Here is a 22,047-nt window from a genome sequence, read left to right on the forward strand (position 1 = left end):
ATGCTGTAGAAATTCCAAGCCCTTCTTTCACATTGTAGGTCTTAGTTTTCTTAGTCTCTTACTTTATTTGTATTGTATTCTGTATGAAGCAGGTTTTGAAGTGAATTAAATCACCCTCTAAACACAAAATTTAACTGTAAAAGGTTGGATACACTGCAGACTTCTCCACACATTTCTGTTTCAAGAAACATATGACATCTTAAGGTTAGACCTTTTATCTTCCCATCATCAACAAATAGATTTGGAAAAAAAAAAAAATCACTGCGTTGAATCAAGTTCCTCAGCATCCTCTTGCATATAAATTGACAAAGAGTTGAGTAGCTAACTGGGATTTACAACAATCAGGATCAGTGTTTCCTGGGCATAGAATCTGAAAACTAAAATGCAGAATCTGAAAGATCACCCTGAATCTAGACACTATGTAGCCATCGTCCTTTTTGTATACTGCCTTGCTCTTAAGAACACTTGCCCTAGCACTGGGGAACGTGGGTGTGAGGTACTCCTTAGGCAGTGGGAAACAGGCTTCAGGTACTCCTTAGCCTAGTGAGATTTGAATCTCCATCTTCCACATGCCAAGCTATTCCCTTTGGGTATGTTTCAATCCTCTTTTTAAAGCCGACTGCTACAGCTGAGGGCACAAGATGCATCAGTCTTGAAGAAAAACCGACGAGAAGAAAACTGACTCTATCTAGAATTTAGGGCACTTCACCAGAAGTAGTTCACAGATTCTTACCCCCTCCCCTTTAACTCACTTAATAGATTACCCAGAGATAGTCTAATTTAAAGTACGTAAGTAGCATCCATATTTTAAACGGAACGTGAGTCGTGCTGTCTCAGAGTGTGCCCAACAAACAAATGTGACAGATGGAGGAGGACGTTTTTCTGGATCCCAAAGCTCAGGTTCTTAAGAGTTTGCATGTTGGTTTGGAGACCTAGAAAAGAATTTATTTTCCTGTAACGTTCAGTTCCAAGGACATTTCAGGTGCCCAAGTTCTACTGAATAAGTTCTCTCTACTTAGGTGCCCAAATTCTGTAGGAAAATGGCAGTAGGTGCCCCTGAAAGCTGCATTGGATCTGGCCTAAGTGTACAGTGTGTGTGTATATGATTAATTGGCAACACCTAAAAATCATTACTGTATTGATGCCAAATGTAAGACTATTCCAATCTTAAATTATTAACGTGTGTGTCATGTAAAAAGAAGTCAAAAAGATTGAAAGCTTAGAAGTGATAATCTAATGAGGGTACGATACTTTAAATACCTCTGAGATTAATTTGGTTTTTGACGGAGTTGTGCCGCCTTTGATGTATTCCTTTTTCCTTTGATATTCTAAGAGTTGTCTGGGTTTAACAATTAAAGATTATAGGTCTGATCCATTTCAAAGATGCAGAATGCTTACAGCTCTTTGGAACTTCTGTGGAATTTGTGAGTGTTAGTACTTCTACAAAATCAGGTCCAGGTTTTTAAGAAAACCCAGAGCCCTAATTTAAGAAAGCTATCAAGCAAATACATGTTAATGATACTGCTACAACAGATCCTCAAACACATGATGTTCATAAGTGGAATAGAAAAGTGATAATGCTGTGTTTTAATTCAGAACATACTATTTTTCCATACAAATTAAAAAGAAAGATGTTACTATTAAAAAGTAAGAATATGGGTATGTTCCAAATCAAAAAATAGAATATAGTTTTCTGCAGCATTATTAAACAAAATATTGAACAGTGTCTGCCCATTTGAGAAAAAAAGCTGCTATTAACACTAATATGGAACAAGAATACTCTGTTTAATAGAATACATAGTTTTAAGAAAAAAAACCCTATTGTGTGCACTTTTATCTTGGTCACTTTCTTGTTTCAAAAATGTTTCAATAATTAACATGCAAAAATAAAATTAAATTTTATTAAATAAAGGCACTTGTGTTTCAAACATAATTCAGTCAAAAATTCAAACTGCAACTAAGGCAGATTATTAACAATCATTTTGGAAAAATAACTGGGCAAGTTAAAAGTATTCATTTTTTTCTAAATTTTATCATAGCTTATTGTATGTGCATCTTCTTTTGACCATCACTGACACGCAGACTCAGACATGAACTTCTAATACTAGTTTTAAATCCCTACGTTGATCTCCCTTTTAATGGAGGAAAAGGTAACACACATTTGAGTAAATGCATAAATAATGCTGATCCTTTTAATAGGAAGAAGTAATTCTCCTGAGAAAGATGGTAATACTGGACCAACTTTTCTGTAAATGCAGATAAGAAAAAACCTAAAGATAATTTCCTGGGGACGTATTCCTCTTTGGAGAACATATGCAGAAGGTTCAGTCTCCAGGACTGCTCTTAGGAAGTCATACAGAATGTTTCTTACTCCTGTTATAAATCAGCATCTTCTTCATCTGAAGAGCTATAGGGGTACCAGTGTAGTTGCAGACTTTGAACCTATACATTTTCAAAATGTAAAGGTCAGAAAACTGTATTCCTGAACCAGCAACAGGGGAAGGCACTATCATAAACTTAGAAAAGAAGAAATGGCTCCCACTTTTAATCAAGGAAGGTGATGAACTCTGTAATTATGACTCTGTATATTTTAATATTTAGCACTGATTGAGCAGTTCACTGCTCGACCCTTTTAGTCAGCCCTCACAACCTCATTTGGGTAGATACAGTGACTGTCCCTCCAAGCTTTTCATTTTCTGTCTTCCTAAGGAGGTAAATGAGAGTTCTTTCCATCAGCTGAGGATAAATTCTTCTGCCTAAGTTCTAGTCTGTGAGTCACTAGCAAGACATATACGACTTCATATTCTGGACCAGGACCTTGCCTAATTTTAATAGGCTAATTATGGGTTTGGCAGTTGAGCACGTTCAGCCTAAGGAAAGGATTTGGTTTGAATAGAGATTCTCTATACCAAGATAAATGGAGAGCACAACCAAAAGACATTTGTATTTCAGACTATGAAATAAGAAGCTACGACACTTTAACAATATTCCCTTAGAACTAAAAGATGAAAGCAATGAGCTTACTGCAAAGCCAGCTAAAATGCAAGTGAGGAACTACATTTTGCAGCTTATGCAAAGTAAGTTATCATTTTTACAGAAGGATTAGTTTAAAAAATACTACAGGTAATGTAGCAAACCTCTTAAAAAGTGAGTTGGTGAATAGCCTGTAACTCCAGTTTATGTGGTCAAAACTTGAATGAAAACCAAGGCTTAAAATAAGTAGTATGAGGAAACCATTCACCTCGAAGGCAGTTCTGACATCTCCCCCCCATCCTCTACAGTTACTGATAGTTAAATCAGTCATAGTGGACAAATGAACTTGATACAAAGTGAGGTGACCTACATTCTTTGCTGGTTCAAGTGCAAAAGGACAGGCATGCTCCTACAGTTTACCGAGCAACTTCTAGTAGCTGCTAAATTCACCTATCACTCACTGAGAGAAAGAAAAATCTTTGAAAGGAAAAAAGGAATAGTCAGCAAGAGGGAGGATAACTCAGTGTCATCAGAAATGGTATTGAAGAGAAAAACAAAAAACTTTTGTACAGAAAAAAAGTTTTCTGATATCTCATAAAAGCCCTGAGTTGAAGGTGCTAAAAAGGCATAACCTATGAAGTTGATGTATAAGGGTAGAAGATAAACAGTTATTCTAATCTATCTAATCTAATCCGTCCCCGTGCAACCAGAATTATCCCAAAACCTGAAAGATCTCCAGAATTTTTCCATAATGTCACTGTTTTATTCTCTATCTTGGGGTGTCTTTTGTGATCCAAAAGTAGGTAGTAATTTGTGAAAAGTAGTATCGTGTATGCAAGTGCTTTGAAATCCAATATCGGAAATTGCCATTAAAATGTCTTAATAAATCATATCAGTAAAAGACAGATCAGAGGAATAAGATTGCCATGTGTCCACTCTTGCATATAATGGTGATTTTTTTTTTTTTTACCTTATAGCTTGGTAAATAGAATTTTAAATATAAATGAATGTGTATTTTTAAAGATAGAAATAGCACAATAAACAATATTCACAGATGCTATGACAAGCAATTTATGTATAATATGTATTTCTATATATATTTCAGAATAAAGGAGAATCTTATTTCCCAATAAAAACAAATTTATTCAGAAGGCAAATATTTAATCCCAAAAGAGAAAATAAACCATAAAATTCAAAATTAATTTAAAACTGTTTTTTAAATATACCTGAAGAAATTCAAGTCAGTTGGACACTTTGCAAGAAAATTAAGTAATTGTCTTTTATGTTTTGTAAAAGGCAATATGCTCAGCATATATCTGGGGAATATTAAAAAAATTATATTTTAAAATAATAATGAAAGACAGGAGTATCTTTTTTCCTCCCCAGGTAAAAAAGAAGAATTTTCTCAGCTGGATACTACTTTAGATGAGAAATTACAAAGGAGAAAAGACTTTACATACCAATGGCTTCATACACAGCTTTTGGATTATGAAGGAGCCAGTTCCAAAAATATGAAGTGGTGAGGTCATTGCCTTTAAATTAGATTTTTTTTTATTGTAAATTTATCTTGTAAAGTGAAACCTAGGTTAATAGTTCTAAAACAAACATGACTTTGTAGCTAGCAGACAGTACACCATATTTCCGGGTCCCAAACATGGTACTCTTTAGAATTGGTTTAGTAGTTGTACAGATACTTCTTCCACAGTGATAATGAAATTATAAACAGTGCAGAATCTTGTGATAAATATGTACATAGCTTTATGCTAGCAATGCAGTGGTTTTTATATTGTAAAGAGTGTAGAAAAAACTGCTTATTCATCATATATTTTATAACTTTATTGGTATATATTATGGTTTTATGTAATTAGATCAACTGTAACATTACCTATATTGTTAGATTTGATTAAGGAAGTAAAAAGCCCACTTTTTAACTAGATAGTATAAATTTATATTTTTTCTTCAAAACATAAACCCAACTTTTAACATCTTCCTAGTATACTTAGTAAAATGTTGTAAACTTGCTTCCTCTACATTTAATTTTGGTAATTAAACTGGTAAAATATCAATACAATTAAAGAAAAGGTTAATCTCATTCCCTAAACTAACATGAAGACATAGTAAGTATATTTTGGTCATAAATTCAATGTAAACCATTGATATCTTAGTGAAGTCATTAGTAGACACAATGCCAAGCACCTCTAATAAAACCAAACAAGGTGTCAGTAGGCAAGCAATGGGTTTAGTGTAAGCATTTTAACTTTATTTTCATTAAAAATGTATTTAATTTGTAATGAAATGGAGTGCATATTGTTATGTTTTGTATGGAAAAATATTCCACATTTCTAAATTGTAACAATGACTGTAGGAAATACATGCAGCATATATTCCTTAGAAAATATTTATCTGTCAGTCGTGTTCCGTAATAGTGAAACACTCCAAGTGTTTGTTTAAGGTAACTGCCATGACTTTTAATTTGAATGAAAACACTGGAACAGAACATGTAATGATATTTGAAAGTAAGAAGACATGGAAATTTATAAAGGATATTTTTTTTAAATGTTACGTCTGCAGGTGTGTGCTATGCACTAGTATTTGTACTGACATTTTTAAGATCATGATATCATTTCTGAATGTGGCAAAAGTCCCACTGATCTCCATTGGAATATCACTGGTAGGCTGTTTAGAACCGCTGATATGTTTATGTAACTGAAAACAATTTTATTCCTACATAAAGTAATGTGACAACTGGTTTGGCTATAATTTATGTCACTACCTGCAATAATTCATGCATGGTTGCATTTATTGACATTTATATTTTTAAATTAGTATTCTGTCATTGGAATGAACAATATTAATTGTTAATGATTTATTGATTTTAATCTTAAGTACAAAAATTTTAATATTAATTACTCTGATACTTTATCAATTAATATTAATTACTCTGATACATCTTAACCATAGAATCAATTTAAATAGTATCATTTCTACTTAAGCAGGATTGTTTCCAGGAAAAGATTCTGTGCAGGTATTTTAGTGAACCCAGTACAGTGGGATTTATTGACATTTCTATTCTACATTTTTCCCAGCTGTCGTTTTTTGCCTGAGTTAGATCCTGTGATACGTGACAGTAGACGAGTACAACTTGTGGTAAGAACTTGTTTCCTTGTGGGATTTTGCAGAATTCAGCTATGCCTTGATGGTGTTTCCAAACGCATACTTGGTGTAAAAACAACCAGGAGATTTTTTTTGATTGAATATAATTCTTTAATGTCGTCTCTATTTAGCAATCAAGTCACCCATTGATGGAGCTCAGAAGAAGATGTTTGAGCACAAGAACCCATGTGTGTACATAGGGTTCTAGTTTCATGATCTGATACTGGCTTTGTTTTTAAGACATCAAATGCTACTGTGTGTTTTTTAAAGCTTCTAAATCAACCTTTTGAAAAATGTTTAAAAAAAATTAAATATGGTTCAGCACTGGTTACATTATTGACTGAAAACATATATTCTTGTCAATCAGACAAGTTTAAATGTTCTTAAATCTGTAAGTCACATACCTAAATCATTCTAATATGCCCACAGTGTCATTTATTGAAAGGCAGTAAGTTGGACTTGTATATTAATACAGTGACATTATTAAAAACTGTATAAAATCAGACTTATTCCTACAATTTCTCTTCTGTATTTTTCTACATCATAAAATGCCCTCTACTCTTTTCATGGTTCATTCTTTTCTTTGAAACATTTTAAAAAAATTGTATTTTCTGAAATGGGTAGTCCTGTAGTTTGGCAGGAGGGGGAATATGAGCGATTTAACGGTCTGAAGATTTACAAAATTAAAAGATTCAGTGTCAGAGATGCCCAGAAGTTCCTTTGATAGTGAGCAGTGTTATGATGCCTACAGGCCAATTAATACTCTCTCTCTTTATATGTGTACACTTCACATTTTATTGCCAAAGTAGCAATATTCTTGTTTCTGTAATCATGTGGGGGTTAAAAAAATGGGGCAAAAACTTACAAACTATACAGAATTAGTGTCTTATATTCATATATATAATGTAAAATGTTGTATAAAAAGTATTTCCCAGTTAGATGATGTGTCATATGCCTCATTCCGTACTCTGAGCAATCTTGGCCCTTTCTAACCTCTGTCTACCTTAGCTTCACCACCTATGCAATATGCATGTTTTGGTAACGCTTCCATGAACTCTTCTAACATTCACTGTTGAAAAAATGCTTTTAAGACTTAGATGTTACTATTACTATTTTCTTTAAGTCAGATTTTGTCAAAGATTTTTCTCTGGCATGGGTTGTGTCCAATTCTTAGGTTCCTGTTAAAGTTTAGTGGCTGAAATCATGAACGAGGCAACCGTTGTGATGGGTTTTAGTTGCAGCAGCACTAATAGTTATTTGTTAGGTCTAAAACAGCAACTGCTCTAATTTGAGCAAATCATAATCTAATAATGTTATCTAAATTACATATTATGTAATTATCAGTAAGCGTATGTGCACATAGGTAGGTTGTATCTTATTTGCAGTAAGCAGTTCTGTCCACAAAATACTGCTGCAATCCCACAACAGTATTATGTGGTGTGCCCACATAACTGGCAATGATTGTCACAGCCTGTGCCACATAATTACATAGCTGTTCCACATGAATGAAATACAGAGAAAAATGCAATAGAAGGTAAAAAAATAGAAAAAGGAATAAAATGTATCTCTAATGCAGAAAGCAGTACTCTATAGGCAATGAAATAATGATGTGGTTTGTACACAGATGGCTGGAGAATTATGGTTTTAAAATTTATATGGGTTCTTTTAACTTTTAAAGGTTGAAATGTGACCATACTCCTAATGCTTTTGCATAGAAACTCAGTTAAAAGCTATAAAATCGTGACAAAAATGGAATTAACAGCTGCAATCATTATCAAAAAGTTCTGGTAAACTGAAAGAAAGAGGAAAATATACATTTTCAAAACAAAAAAAAAGAAAAAAGAAAAAGATAATTTGAAGAGGAAAGCATTCCTGGGCATTTCCAGTAGTTTATTCATATGTCATATGCTCGATCATAAGGTTTCCTGGTGTGTAATAGGATCCTTGATTTGTATGTGTTACATAAGCCTGCATTCTGAAAGTACTAAATTAATATAATTTTCTAAGTGATATTTGTGCACATTCCAAGAATTTAAGACATTCTTTTTCATGGATACAAAATGGTATTTCAGTGGTTCCATATTAACAATAAAGTCTTAAACCTTCTCATTGGGGAATAAACCCTATGTAGTAACCTGCGGTAAATCTAAGACCTTATTATTTAATCTTGATCATTTTGATGATTTTGCTCTACTACTACTACTACATAAGGGCGTAGGAAGGTATGCTGACTTACAGTTTAAACTGGACACTTGAAATTAAAATGATTTTGCTGAATGATAAGTAGGATAGACTTCCTGATCCATCTCTGTATGAACCTACATGGTTAACCACTTCACTATTAATCAGTATCTCCAAATCATTAAGATATAACTTGAATTTAAAAGCACTTTTTACCTCAGAAGGTCACATAGGAACAGACAAATACTCAGATGCAGAGCTGTATTCAAGGCAAAGATTCCTCCTGATTGAAACTAATTTCCAGTTAATTGGAAAAAAAAAGGTTTGTAGTAGTAAAACTAAGGGTGAAAAGTCTGAAGAGTTAAATATGGTGATCGCTACAGATGGAAGTCCAATACTGCACTGTGTGAAAAAGTGTACCAGTATCTTAAATGTCTTCCAAATTTTTGGCTCTAAGCTATAAATGTCAAAGGGAAGGTTTTAATTAGCTTCAGGGGGCTTTCAATCAGGTTCTTTACAAACCTGAAATTAAGTTTGCTCCAGTGATTATTACAACCTTAAATATTACTCTGACTGTAATTGGGTGAAAACACTTCTCTTTATTTGAAAGAAAATAACTAATATTTTACATGAGAGCCAGACAGCCCTATTAAAATCTAGCATATAACATTGAATATTGTTGTCTACAAGATGATGAAGGCTCAGGTTCTCTGATGGTAGGGATTGGATAATAATTCTGTGGAAAGGTTAGTTTTTTAAAATACTGTGGCCTCCTGGGTCTTTGGGAATTGGGACATCAGAAAACTTCTGCTGTGTGTTGAAACACATTAGATAGAAATAAGAATGATCAATTCCTTTGGTGTGAATCTCTCTGAGCATCACAATGATTCCTTTATTTCTACAAAGGAAAGACTGAAAGGTTTCTATTAAAGGTTTTGAACATACGGAGCTCTCATAAGCTTAAAGCGACTGTAAATATTAAGGCCAAAAATGTAAAGAGTTGGCAGGATAAAACTGTTTTCAAAGTTTCTTGACACTGCTGTGGAAGAGAAAATAAAATACTGATGTTAACAGCAATAATACAGCCTGCTACCTGTGCAAAGCAAAACTTTAAAATCATGGTCATTAAACATAGAAAAGGCAAGGATCAGAAAACAAGGGACGAACTTTCTGTGCTGACACAACGGGTACGCAGTCACTAAGGAAGAGTGTAAAATCTCTGTATCTTTGGAGTTGTCGGTTTGAAAACGCATGAACTTTTTAATGAATTTTACATTAAACAGTGACTGGGTAAAGACAAAGAAATGAAACAGGGCTCCATTTCATCTGAGTTCTCCGAGTTAGGCTGGACTACAAAGCCTGTCTGCATTGGTGCGGTGCTGCTCTTGGTACAGTGAACTGGTTTGAACAGGAAGTCTGGAGATCGTCTCCTCCAGAATAGCCTACAACTTTATAGAAACGGCATTTTCCTGAGAAAAAGGGAGCTGCAGGCTTCAACCCCCCGAGGAAGGAGTTGAGACCTGGTCTCTCGATTCCTGATCGAGCACTCTAGCTACTACGATCTTATGCAAAAGTTTGGGGACATTACCACTAGCATAGTCTTTCCTTTTTTGTTGTTTGTTTGTTTTTATAAAAAAAAAGAACTCTGCTCAGTTAGACACCTAGCTTCTGAAAGGATTTGGGGCTTTTCAGCCCAGATAGAGGAAAGACTTAATCTGCCTTCTGGCCTCCACTCCTGAAGCTCCAGAGACTAGAAAAGTATGTCCTTGTGTTCAGTACTTCCAGCTGACTGACTCTACGCTGGGGATTTTGTAGATCCCTCTTCTGCAGTGTCTGATTTTTCCCTGTTGTTGTTACTGGCCCTTAGTATCCAGTCAACAGTATTGTTAGATGGCTGCTTTTGGTGTTGACTAGCTTTCCATTTCAAGGAAAGGGGGGGGTTGTTGAGTAAATATGATTTTCTTTTCTATTTTGCCATATTTATGTGCAGGTAACGTGCCTCATGCCAAAATGTACCAACACTGGATGTTAGAAGTTTATAATTAATATAATACTCTTACCCGAAGTATAATTAAAATGCTGTCTGATGGTTATGGTTAATTAGCAAAAAACTAAAAGATTGAATTACTTACTGGGCCCTTGACTGATTGAACTAATATGTGTCCTGGATAAAACATAAATATTGCAGAAAATAATCCAATATGACATCTCTGACATTCAACTATAACTTAAATTATAGACTGGTCAGTAAATGATCTTAAGCTGTTTAAGGTTTCATCAGCCATCTGCAAGATTGATTTTCTTCAAAATTACTGTACTAAAATGTTTTCTTTTGTTGTTGCACTGACTCAGATCACAAACCACAATTTTAAGATCGGCTCTTATTTACAAAAATGCTTTGACATAGTGCATTTGTTCAGCCTAGGCAACAATAAAGGATTGTGGTATCATTTTGAAGAAGGTTGTTTGACAGACCCTGTTTGTTTATTTGGGGTAATGTGAGCTGCATTCAGAAAATGTTATATTTTGTTTCATGATTGTGTACATTCTCTCCCACTGCTTCCAGGCAAGCCCTGTAAGCAGAGAAGACATGGATTTAGACCTTGTTTCCATGGCCAGTGGAAGTGCTTTGACTGAGAACAGAGAAAAAAATAAGCAGCCACACAGACACTCAGCAAGATCTTCAAGTAAGTTATGGGTTTTTTCAATATCAGTTTTAAAGATCACTTTAAAATGCTAGGTGGAACTGAGCATGCTTGGAATCCCTAATAACACATGCTACTTATATTTCTGTTTCTTTCTTACTTAAAACCTTCTCATACATTTTCTACAGTTCTGCTTAAAAACTGCGTCATTAATATCAATAGACTTTCCTCTTGTGATTTTAATGGGAAGTTCCCAGTGACGTATGCTAGGTCTTCTGATGATCGAGTTCTTAAAAGATTTTCTTTTCTCTAAATTATAAAACAGAGTGGGTTTTTTAATGATCTCCTTAATTTTTTTTTCCAAAAGAGGTTTGGAAAATACATGTTTTGTTAACTGAATACCAGAACACATATCCTCATCGAGTCACAGATTTCTGTCATGTTGGTTACCAATTATGCTGTAGTATATGCATCCCACTGAACTTCCTATAGCTCAGTGGCAGAGGATCCTTTTAAAGCCTTATATTTTTACCACTCTAATGTCATACAAATTAACAAGAGAATCTCTATATAGAAAAATTGAAAAAATAATACTTGAAAGTCCTAAAATGGTTGCATTTTAAGTTTCATGTTTTATTTTGTGTAATGTAACTGAAGAAAATGTTAATATATTTCTAATAATATGACATACTATATTTTGTCATTTGTGTACACTGTCTTTTCCAAATAAATAAAACTTCAAACCTCAAAAATGTACATTACAGAAAATATAAGCCGTATTAAATAACTTTGGCAAAATTATTCATATTCGTAAAACTGTTTAAGTAGTGAAGTTTCTTGAAATGTTTTCTGACAAACTAAATCAGGTTATTTCATAAATTATATGTAATTGCTGGATTTGCTTTTTTGATTATGTTTTCATATATGCTGACTTTTCACTTTCAATGAAAAACAAAATTCAAGGAAAACATGTAAAAATACTTAATATGTCTATTTTTCTGACATACTTTGTAAAGGCTTTGGAATAAAGTTATATTTACATTATATTAGTCCACCACAGGCAAAAAATAACAGTGAGTACAATTTGTCCATGCTTATTCACTTGATTTACATTCCTAAAATTAGATTAGATAAAATTTATCATCCTAGTCTAAGTTAATTGTATCCGTGGAACAAGAATATGATTCTTTCTGTCTGCCTGCCATCTTAAAAAAGAATGAATTGTGCCCTGAGTTTTCCTGTTTCTCTCCATTGGCTAGTGATGAAGTCTCGCCATTTAAATTAGATAAGATTCCTAATTGCTAAGATCCTGAATTTAGGTGAGAAAAGTGTGAGCTACTGATGTCAATGGCAAAATTATAATTATATTAATATATTCAGAATAGAATGTATGCATATCTTGAATGTGATTGAGTTAAATAGTATACACTGTATTCATAGTAATGTATAACTGCTGTCTAGATTGTAACCTACACTATACCTCTATCCAGAAAAATAAATGAGAATAAGCTCTTTCGACGAAGATAGGCATGTAGAACTTGCCAATGTTAGGAGCTTGGGAACAGTAAAGAAAAAGAGTGTCATTGTAGTATACCGTCAAAAAGAAGAGCCTAGGAAAGGAGCAGGAAAAAACAATCGACTGGCAGAGTCGTAAGTGTAAGAAATAGAGAGATAGTTTACAGTGGCTGGTAATATATATGTATTTTTATAAAATACACATCTACTACAGCACAATTACATATTCATTCTCCTTTCAGTAGTTCAGGAACTAAGGAAAAAAAGGCCCAGGTCTTAGGTCTTTCTGTATGCATTTCTGCATAAGCATCTATATAAATTTTTTCATCATGGATTTGAGAAATTAAACAGTGATGATATATTAAATTTTAATGCGTATTAGATAGAAAACCAGACATGACTATTATCTTTGTACAATTAATATGCAGCATATAAACATGTTTATTATCCAAAGACTGTTGCTTTCCAATAATTGAAAATAAATTATTAAACCTGTGGTATCCTTAATCTGAAAACATTAGAAATTTTGCCTTTATTTATAATGTATTCATTATAAAATACTTTCCTGTTGTATTGTCTCTCCTGGTTTTGCTTTCTGAAATACTTAATGAAGAAGCCTAGAAACTGTTTTGAGTTAGTAAGTGTATTCCTTTTGAGTTAGCCTGCACTTGTATTGCTGAAGAGCTTAGAAAAGATGCTGTGCCCTTAGAGGTGCTGCCATTTGAATGAATTATTAAATCAAGTTCCTGTACCATTTTTTTCAGGAGAATTCAACTTCAATGGTTTGACAAGCTTTAATGAATAAAATGTTACTAAGTTCACTTTGCAACATCCATGTTCCTGGTTGTTGCTAAGAATTCTTTTTAATTATTGGTGGGAAGTCTTTGGCAAACTCTGCCATACAACTGAGAGAGATGTTAGTATATATCAGAGATATTAGTTGGGGATATGATATGTGTTTCTTATACATAATTTGTAATTCAGTAATTGTATCAATAAATTGTTGAGATCCTCTGGGCTGCAAAGTGAGGTCTAAAAATGCAAGATACATGATTTTAGGAATATTTACTCAAAAAAACCTCAAATACATATGATAGTGAAATAAAATGCATTTAATATACTACAGGGACGTGACTGTACATGAATGATCATGGTTTTCTAAAGATAAAACATACAATGCTTCAAAGTTATTATCCTTTAATTCAAAGGGCATTTTAGAAAGGCTAAGTCAAGATTCTCAGAAATACTTTGGGGAGCTGCCCAATTTTGAGGTACTTTTTGTAGATCTTATCTTCCAAAGATAGGTTCTTAGAATTCCTGGTTAAAGAATTTTAAGGGTTTTATCACCCAAATTTACTTTTTTTTTTTCTGAAGAAGCTGGATGGAGTAAATTAATCCTAAACTAACTTAGTTCTGTTCCTTGCCAAAACAAAATGAATTAAGGAATAAAAGAAATGCTGCGGACAGAGTATATCTCAGTTTAAGGAAAGCATTTGTGTACTTGAAGTATTTGATGTGGTTCCATGTTATATGTTCAAAGGGAAAATTGACTGCATTAAATTCACCCAGTATTAAAAAAAAAAAAAAAGTAAAAAAATATATAACCTAAAGAAAGAGTGGCAATTGTTCAGTTAGACTACTTATCTGTCTAATTTAGGACCTTGCCTCTACTGATGGCCAATACATTATGTTCTCAAACACACTACTTTATATTCCTTCCAGAAATCGTAGTTATTTCTTTATGCTCCCTGGTAACTAATTTTTCTTTTCTATTTCTTGAGGTGGGTTTTGGTTGGGGTTTTTTTGTCTGTTCTTGTCTGACCACTGCTAAGATCTTAATCTCTGTGGTACCTAGTGCCAGTAAATTGCAAAAGTAGGTGTGTTAGAATGACCTTTTGCTAATTATATTTTCTGCCTTTCAGTTTCACATAAACTTACCTTGCTTTTGTAAAAAACAACAGAAAAAAATTCTTTTTCCCTGAGGTATAATTTCTCTGTAATACACATACATGAGCCATGATGGTTAGTGGCTTAGTCAGAGTTAAGCAAGATTCACGTATAGGTCCTACACTCACTGATATTTTTATTAACTCCATAAATATTGATGTGCATTGCTGGTTATATTTTTTGTTTTAATACTTTCCTGAACATTGGTAGTGTAGTCACCACTAAGTTGCAAGGTGGGCATAGAAATATTTTGCAAGAATTAGAAGTAATTATTTTTTTTATACCTAGCTAGTCAGGATGATTTTTTTTATACCAATGTCCAGTTTGTGAGTAGGCTATGACAATCATCAACTCCATTCTATCATCCTAATCTGGTTCTGGCCAACCAATGTTGGACCTTTAGATGAGTCTCCTACATATTTACATTGTCTAACTGCCATCACAATTTTGTGGTTTTCTTTTCTCTGCAAATCTTAAACTTTATTTTCATTGTACTTCTTGTCTTGCGAACTGCAATCTTTAGACAGAGATTTCCAGAAGCACCAGAATTTGAAGTGGAATGCAATGGGAACTGTGCCTCTAATTGTTATTTGAAATACTGCTCAGAATTCTTAATTCTTCTCTTCCCTGAATTCTAGTCTTTCAGGGAGCCTCTGATATCAGTAAAACACTGCTTTCCAGGAAAAAATTAAAAAAAATTTGGACCTAAATCTTGTGATTCCTTAATCACCCCTAGTTTAAAAAACAGCCCATAAATACACTACAAAACAGTTATCAATTTCATTTCTCAGATAAATTCAAATTTTACCATTCTGTTAAACAGTGAAATTAATTTAATGAAGTTTAATAATGCCTTTCTTACAGTGGAAAGACTTCAAATTAAAAAAAAAAGCAAACACAGTAACTTTTATTTCACTTTCCTTTTTACATCTTTTTCTCAATTCTTCTTTTTCCTCTTGACAGAACCCCCACCTTGATTTCTTTTGCCTTCCTTTCTTTGATAATGAGAGTCCTTATGAAGTCTTCAACTTTGTTTTAAGCAGAAGCTTCACTTCTTTAAATAATTCCTGCTTTCCTTCTCCTTTCTCCTTAGCATTAGTATTGTCTATATATTCTAGTTCCATAACTGCTGTCTTTCATTTAGGATTTGTAAACTCCCTGTGTGCAATAAACATCTCATTCTTAAGCTCTCTCTTCATGCCTTTACTCATATTTTACCGAGCAGATTTCTGGTGGTCTTCTTTTCTTTCCTTCTTTCTTTTTTTTTTTTTTTTTTTTGGCTTATGCAGTCTGATTTAGAAGTTTGCCATATTGTAGAAACTAAGTAAGAAACGTCTTAGAAGCATGGGATCAAATATGGAGGTACTTATTAAGTAGTCCTTTCAATTTCTCAGCATTTACCTGCTTAGCAGACTTCCTAGAAGATAATGGTAAAATCTATTCTCTTTCCTTAGAAATGTGTAGAAATGCTGTAAATTTGTAGAAGATATTTACAGTACAAATTACTTAAAAGCAAAATTACTTAAGCAAAATGCTGAACCCAGTTTACCTTAGAAATCACAACTGCTGTCACAATTTTAGGAATAAGGCTGTCTCTCTGTAAGCCACATCTGGTTATATGACCAAGTGAATACTACTGGACATGCATTTTGTCCAATAAAAGATAGCAAGATGATTCTGTACTATTAATATTTTTGTGCTCAGAAAATGGATATAATATGGATATAATGGATAAGAAAGGGGGTTACAGTTCTGAAGTAATTAAAATTTACCAGGGTTTGATACCTAGTAGAAAATATGAATATTGTTTTGAACATCCTTTCAACATAATATTTTTTCCCGCACAGATACCTCTGTACATCTTACCAGAATGCAAAAAAAAATATGCCTCAGTAAAAGAGCTGTCGACCCACCATACATTAATGCATAGCATATATTTACCCAGTCAGAGGAAAACAGAAACTAATTAAACCTATGTTCTAAGCTGAAAGAATGCAAAACAGCCTCAGTCTGGAAACCCTTAGACACCTTAGAATAGAATGGTACCTAGGCAAAAAGCCATGCAGAGAGATGGGCTAATTGAGCAGTGGCACAACTCTATATGAATTTGAAATTCTTTAATGACTTCCAAAGAAGAGCTCGCTCATATCCTGCAAACTTATGGTGCAGGTAGATAAAGCTCATAATCTTAATACTGTGTCACATCCAAATTTTTAATCTGACATTGATGCTTTCTTTCAAATGATCAGTGAGAAAAGGCACTGTATTAGAAATGAATAAATCAGTACAATACTCGTCATTATATTTTAAACATTTTTCAGTATGCTGAACTTTACTTGATGGCCTATATGTGAAAATACACAGCACAATGGAACTTGTTCACGTGCAGACCTAGATACTAAAACCTACTTTTCTGAGCATGGTGCTGATAGGATACATTTTATCCACATGAGAGAAAGTATTTGACTGCAGGTTCAAGAGTTCTGGCTTTTTCCAGTTCTGTCACTAACCTGTTAGTTGTATTAGGAATGTCATTTTGAACCTATATACATCAATTTTCCTATCTGCAGAAATAATAGTCATGATATAACCCATCCTTGTATAAAGTTTATGTATCTGCGATGAAAGGGTGATAGCATCATTATGTTTAACTGTTAGGAAAGGGAAGGGGCGTCCTTCTCATTTGTGAACTGGATAAACTATTTGGAAGCTGCCATGTCAACAAAGGAGTACTCTTATAGATGGATATACACAGGCACAGCCATGCAAACAACAAACTAGTTACAGTATGGTGACAAAATCAAGGGATATGTCAAAAGGTAGAATGGTTAATTCACAAAATAACTGGTGACAATGTAGGTCTAACTCATGCTTTCAGTTTCTTAAATTCACTGATTTATTTTTTTTTTAACTGGGGAGATGTTGTATTGAGTAACAATAGAAGTGCAGTAGTCCTTCAAGAAACATTAGTAAAATTCAACAGTTTATAATGAGGAAACTAGGAAAAATCAGGTATGTACCATGAATTTCTTTCCAGTATAGATATAAATCCTGTGTTCAGAAGTGAAGTAAATCAGTATAGGTGTCGCCATTTATGTGTGCAGAGAGCTATTTATCTTAATATTATCTGCTTGAGAAGAAGGCTTCTCTCAAAAGTGAACATAAAATCATGACGTTAAAAGAGATGAAATCCTGGCTTCATCAAAGCCACTAAGCCAGATTTCAGTATGATACATGCATCTAATACACTATGCAAAAAAACTTCAATTTTTTACTGTTTTTTTTTTCTGTTCACAGGTAGCACATCTGATATTTCCCTGTTCTTGCAGTAGGCAATCTTAATAACTTATATTTTCTTAAAATGTAAGGAAACATACGTGTAGGCCTAGCTCATTAGTGTAATTCCACTGATTTCCATGCCCAAGTGTTTTAAAAATTCAACTATTGGTGAGAGTGATTAAGAAGAAAACCTGGACCAGGGCAGTACTTGTGTATAATTTTGCATAATGAGAATACTCACGCATGCAAATTTGACATATTCTGCAGGATCAGAACTTTTTTCTATTTGTTACACACAGCCAAAAGATACTGCTTTCCTAACCACTTGAAATTATTATGGAGATGGATATGTATTTTTCTATATATTAGTTAACTGTCAAACACCACATACCTAATCTTTTTGAACAGACTACAGAATGATAATTTACGAGATGCTGCTTAATTCACTTTGAGGTTACATATTTAAAAAATTACCTAAATGCAGATTTTAAAGGGCACTTAGAACTTGCTTTCATTAAATTTAGCAGAATAGGGAGTAAAATGATACATTATTTCATGTAATTTCATCATCTGTGTTTTGAATTACAAAAATCACTCAAGAACTATGTATAACAGATACACAGAGGGACTTCCTAAATTTTAAGTGCTTAATTTTAAGGCCTGATAGTCTTTTAGTAGGGTTTGAGGGTTCAGAGCATGTGACGAGTGGGGGTATGTTGTTTTTTTTAAAGAGAAACCAGGTTAAAAAAAAAAAAAGAGAAAATCCATTCTGAGACATTGACTTACATGTAACTACTTAGATACACACTTGGAACCTTGGAACCATTAGACCCACCACAAGCATTTCTGTCATATGGTATGAGTAAATAATAACAATTTTAGTTTTACTTTGCTGTGGGCTATTTGTCAAGGAGCTTCAAAAATATTTCTCAAGTCAGTGCCCAGGAAGACCCAGTAATGAATGTTGGGCTGTTACAGAGTTTTTGCACTGGATGGCGAAGATGTGTCTATAGATTTTTTCCCCAAGACAATCTTTCTTGCCTTGTTTTTTTCCTTCTAATTTGTCTCTTTTTCATTGCTGACTTTTCCACACTTGTGTTCTGTAATCCTTTCTTTTACTATGACCAACTCTTCTTTCTGCTCCTCCAACTTCTTATTCCAGCATAAGCTTCCTCTCCCCTCTTCTCTTAGGCTTCCTTTCCACAGTCACCATCAAGTCTTGTGTTTGTTTGCACAGATCCTTGTCTGATTACCTTTTTCCTCTCTCTCTCTTCCCTTTTGTATCTAGATATTCCTTGCCAGTATTCCTCAGATTATGAATCTCCTAGTTGAAATCTCCTTCAAATTTGGCCTGGTTTAGTGTACTATTCAGGCAATTCTTGAATCCAGAGTCTTAATATACTTATTCTCTGTATCCTTTCTTATTGTCACATGTATTTTCACTTCTTTTAATTACGTAAGTTCTGAGAGTTAGGGCCCACCTAGTGCCCCTTAATCCATCTTCTTTATTCTTACTCAGTTCCCCTTTGTCAATTCACAACTTTTTTCTTCCTGACGTTTTCTCTCTGCTCTCAGTGTCAGTCTATTTGTCAAGTCATTCAAGGCTCTTGTGCCACCTATGTCAGGGTATTGCCAAGTTACCCTTAGTTTCTCTCACCTTAACTCCAAGTCAGTCTCATCTCTCTCTCAGGTTTTAATTCCAGCCCTCTGCCTCTTCTCTCAGTCTCCTTTCTGTAGAGGCTTTCCTTCTTCCCCTCTCCATGGCTCCTGTAGCTGGGCTCTATCTGCTACAGAGAGCATGAAACAAGCAGGCTCTTCAGTTCCCTGACCTAGCATGATCTTCAACATTATTTTTAGGAATAGTCTTGCTTAGCTCAGTGTAATCTCATGGTAAAGCGTGTTTCCATGCTGACTGGTATTTTAGGGAATATAGCCAAAAAAATCAAGAAGTTCTCCTCCGATCATGTAGAAACTTCCATTTGTATATTCTTGATCCAAATTTGGACAGATCCTAAAAGCAAGTTTCTCTTATTTGGTGGACTTCAAGTCCCCTCTGCAAAGGGCAACATAAATATTTCACATATTTTCTTAAAAGTGACTGACCTTTCAGAAAGCTTCAGCCAAAGGCAGATACTCTGTATGTAAAATTTTATCCTAAATGGTCAAAATTGGGGAAACAGATAAGGACCTGAAATAAAGATTGGGCTTTAATAACCAATGGTGCTACAAGTCCTGTTCATAGTTAGGAAAATGTTATATTTTACAGTAACATATTTGGAGCATTATGTTTATCATGTTGTTTATTTCAAGTGTGTAGAATGGCAATTAATAAGTGTTTATAACTTATTCTTGTAAATGCTTATCTATCTGAACCCCTTCATGTGACTGAGTCACATTTTAGTGTTCAGATTATTCAGGTATGTCATTGTCAGCATGATCTGGTTAGAACAACATCAATGTTTGATAAACAAAGATAGTTAAGTAAGTTCATTGTTTCTATAAAATTTTAAGATTAGTCTCTAGTCCTACCAACTTGAAGTCAAGGAGATTTACAGACAAAGTTAATCAGTTGCTTACAAAAAAAATATAAATTAATCATGAGTGTGTTATATCTTCAAATCTCCATATGGAAAGGAGCTATATCTTTACATATTATGTGGGATTTCATATAAGATGCTCCTGAGGCTTCTCAGTGCTATTCAAATATAAGTGTGAAATACAAAAAGTTAATGTAAAATTGCAATACAATAAGTATATTTTTGTTTTGATGTAAAGAATGCAACCAGAAAAAAAAATTTTGATCCCACTTCAATATAGCCATAAGTAATATTATTAAAAAGTAACTTTTCTGAGATGGTAGCATTTACATTTTTCACAGACCTGCTGAACCTAGCTTCTTTCTAGAGCTTAAATTGATGTAAACGCTTTACTGCTGAGGATTCGTTCTGGTCACTTTCATTAAAATGTTGAAGTTTTTTCTCCATGCCTTCTTATGCTGTATTTGCTCTTAAGTGATACAATATGGTAAGGACTTTGAAATAAATTATATCTCCAGACACACAATGTTAGGTGGATCGATAAATGCCCTATGACGTCTACTATACATCATAAAATTTCTATCATAACCTGTTTAACAAAGCTTTTCTTCTTGGACACCAAGAATTTCATTCAAAGCATTTTACATATTGCATTACTTATCAAAACAGAGGATATGTAAACCTTGACATTTGTTAAAAGACCCAGACTTTAACCAAAAAAGACCAGAACAAATCAATAGCAGAAAACAGATTAAACAACACAAAAGTGACTGCTTAGAAATGGAAGCATGTGAACTTAACCCAAGACAAGCTTTCAGCACATACTCAAAAGAAATGGTTATTTGATATATACAGGCACCTGAAAATCTCTCAGACTATACTGGAGCTTCATATAGTCAAATATTGCAATTAATAGAAGTACAGTATAATAACTGTTACAGCCTGTCTTCCGAAGCCTAGTTTGGGATAGGAGAAATTAAACTGCTTTTCTTGGCTAAGATTTTGTTCCCACATGAGTGGGTATTAGAATAACTGTATATCATGTTAAATTATACATAATACACTTGCCAGGTTCTATTTAATTCTAGTACCAGTAGTGGTAAAAAAAAAAAAATTATTATTATTATTATTATTATTATTATTATTATTGCTGTTGTTCTTGTTGTTGCTGCTGTTACTAATGTAAAAGATATCAGTACTTTATAGGGTAAAACCAATGTAATAGTTCTAATTTCTATTTAGTAAAGATACTTATATCTTGAAACAATGTGAATCTTTCTGTTGTTGCCTTTGAATAAGGCGCACTACAAATATACTCATGGAACATAACATGAAAAGAAAGTATTATGATCATGCTTACAGTTATTCATAAATCACAAATGCACATGTGCATACCTATGTGTGTATATATGCATATTAGTGAAATATATGCCTAGCAGATCTCTTTATATTTATAGCAGAATGCGACTGTAAATGTCACCTCTTATTATACCTATTATCAAAAAGTTCTGATAATAATTTTATTGACTCATATATGCTGATACGTGAACTGTTTGTTTGCAAGACGCATTGCAGTTTAGGGAAAAATGGAGGTACTGCAAATCCAAGCTTGCTGTGAAAACTGCTCACATCGTTAGTAATGCTCTAAGAGAAAGATATAAGCTCTCTCAAAAAAAATATTGAGGTGTAAAGTAAGACTTTCAAATAAAGTACACCCTGAAGAACAGTTGAAGGATCTCACGGAGATTTTGAATATTTTAATAATACCTGAATATCTGACCTTGCAGCACTTCAGGTGTGTGCTTGGTAGAACATTT

At 33.6% G+C, this 22,047-nt stretch overlaps 1 protein-coding gene across 1 annotated transcript in view; it reads left to right on the forward strand.

The window, feature by feature from the left end:
• LRRIQ1 (leucine-rich repeats and IQ motif containing 1) overlaps nt 1-22,047 on the forward strand; it is a 112,797-nt gene that overhangs the window by 86,462 nt on the left and 4,288 nt on the right. The window contains exons 24-26 of the mRNA XM_010561838.1: nt 4,360-4,492; nt 6,060-6,120; nt 10,874-10,994. Coding sequence (XP_010560140.1) covers nt 4,360-4,492; nt 6,060-6,120; nt 10,874-10,994 — 315 coding nt within the window. The remainder of the gene's footprint in view (nt 1-4,359; nt 4,493-6,059; nt 6,121-10,873; nt 10,995-22,047) is intronic.

Source organism: Haliaeetus leucocephalus, unplaced genomic scaffold, assembly GCF_000737465.1.
Source record: "Haliaeetus leucocephalus isolate CR32 unplaced genomic scaffold, Haliaeetus_leucocephalus-4.0 Scaffold151, whole genome shotgun sequence".
NCBI lineage: Eukaryota > Metazoa > Chordata > Aves > Accipitriformes > Accipitridae > Haliaeetus > Haliaeetus leucocephalus.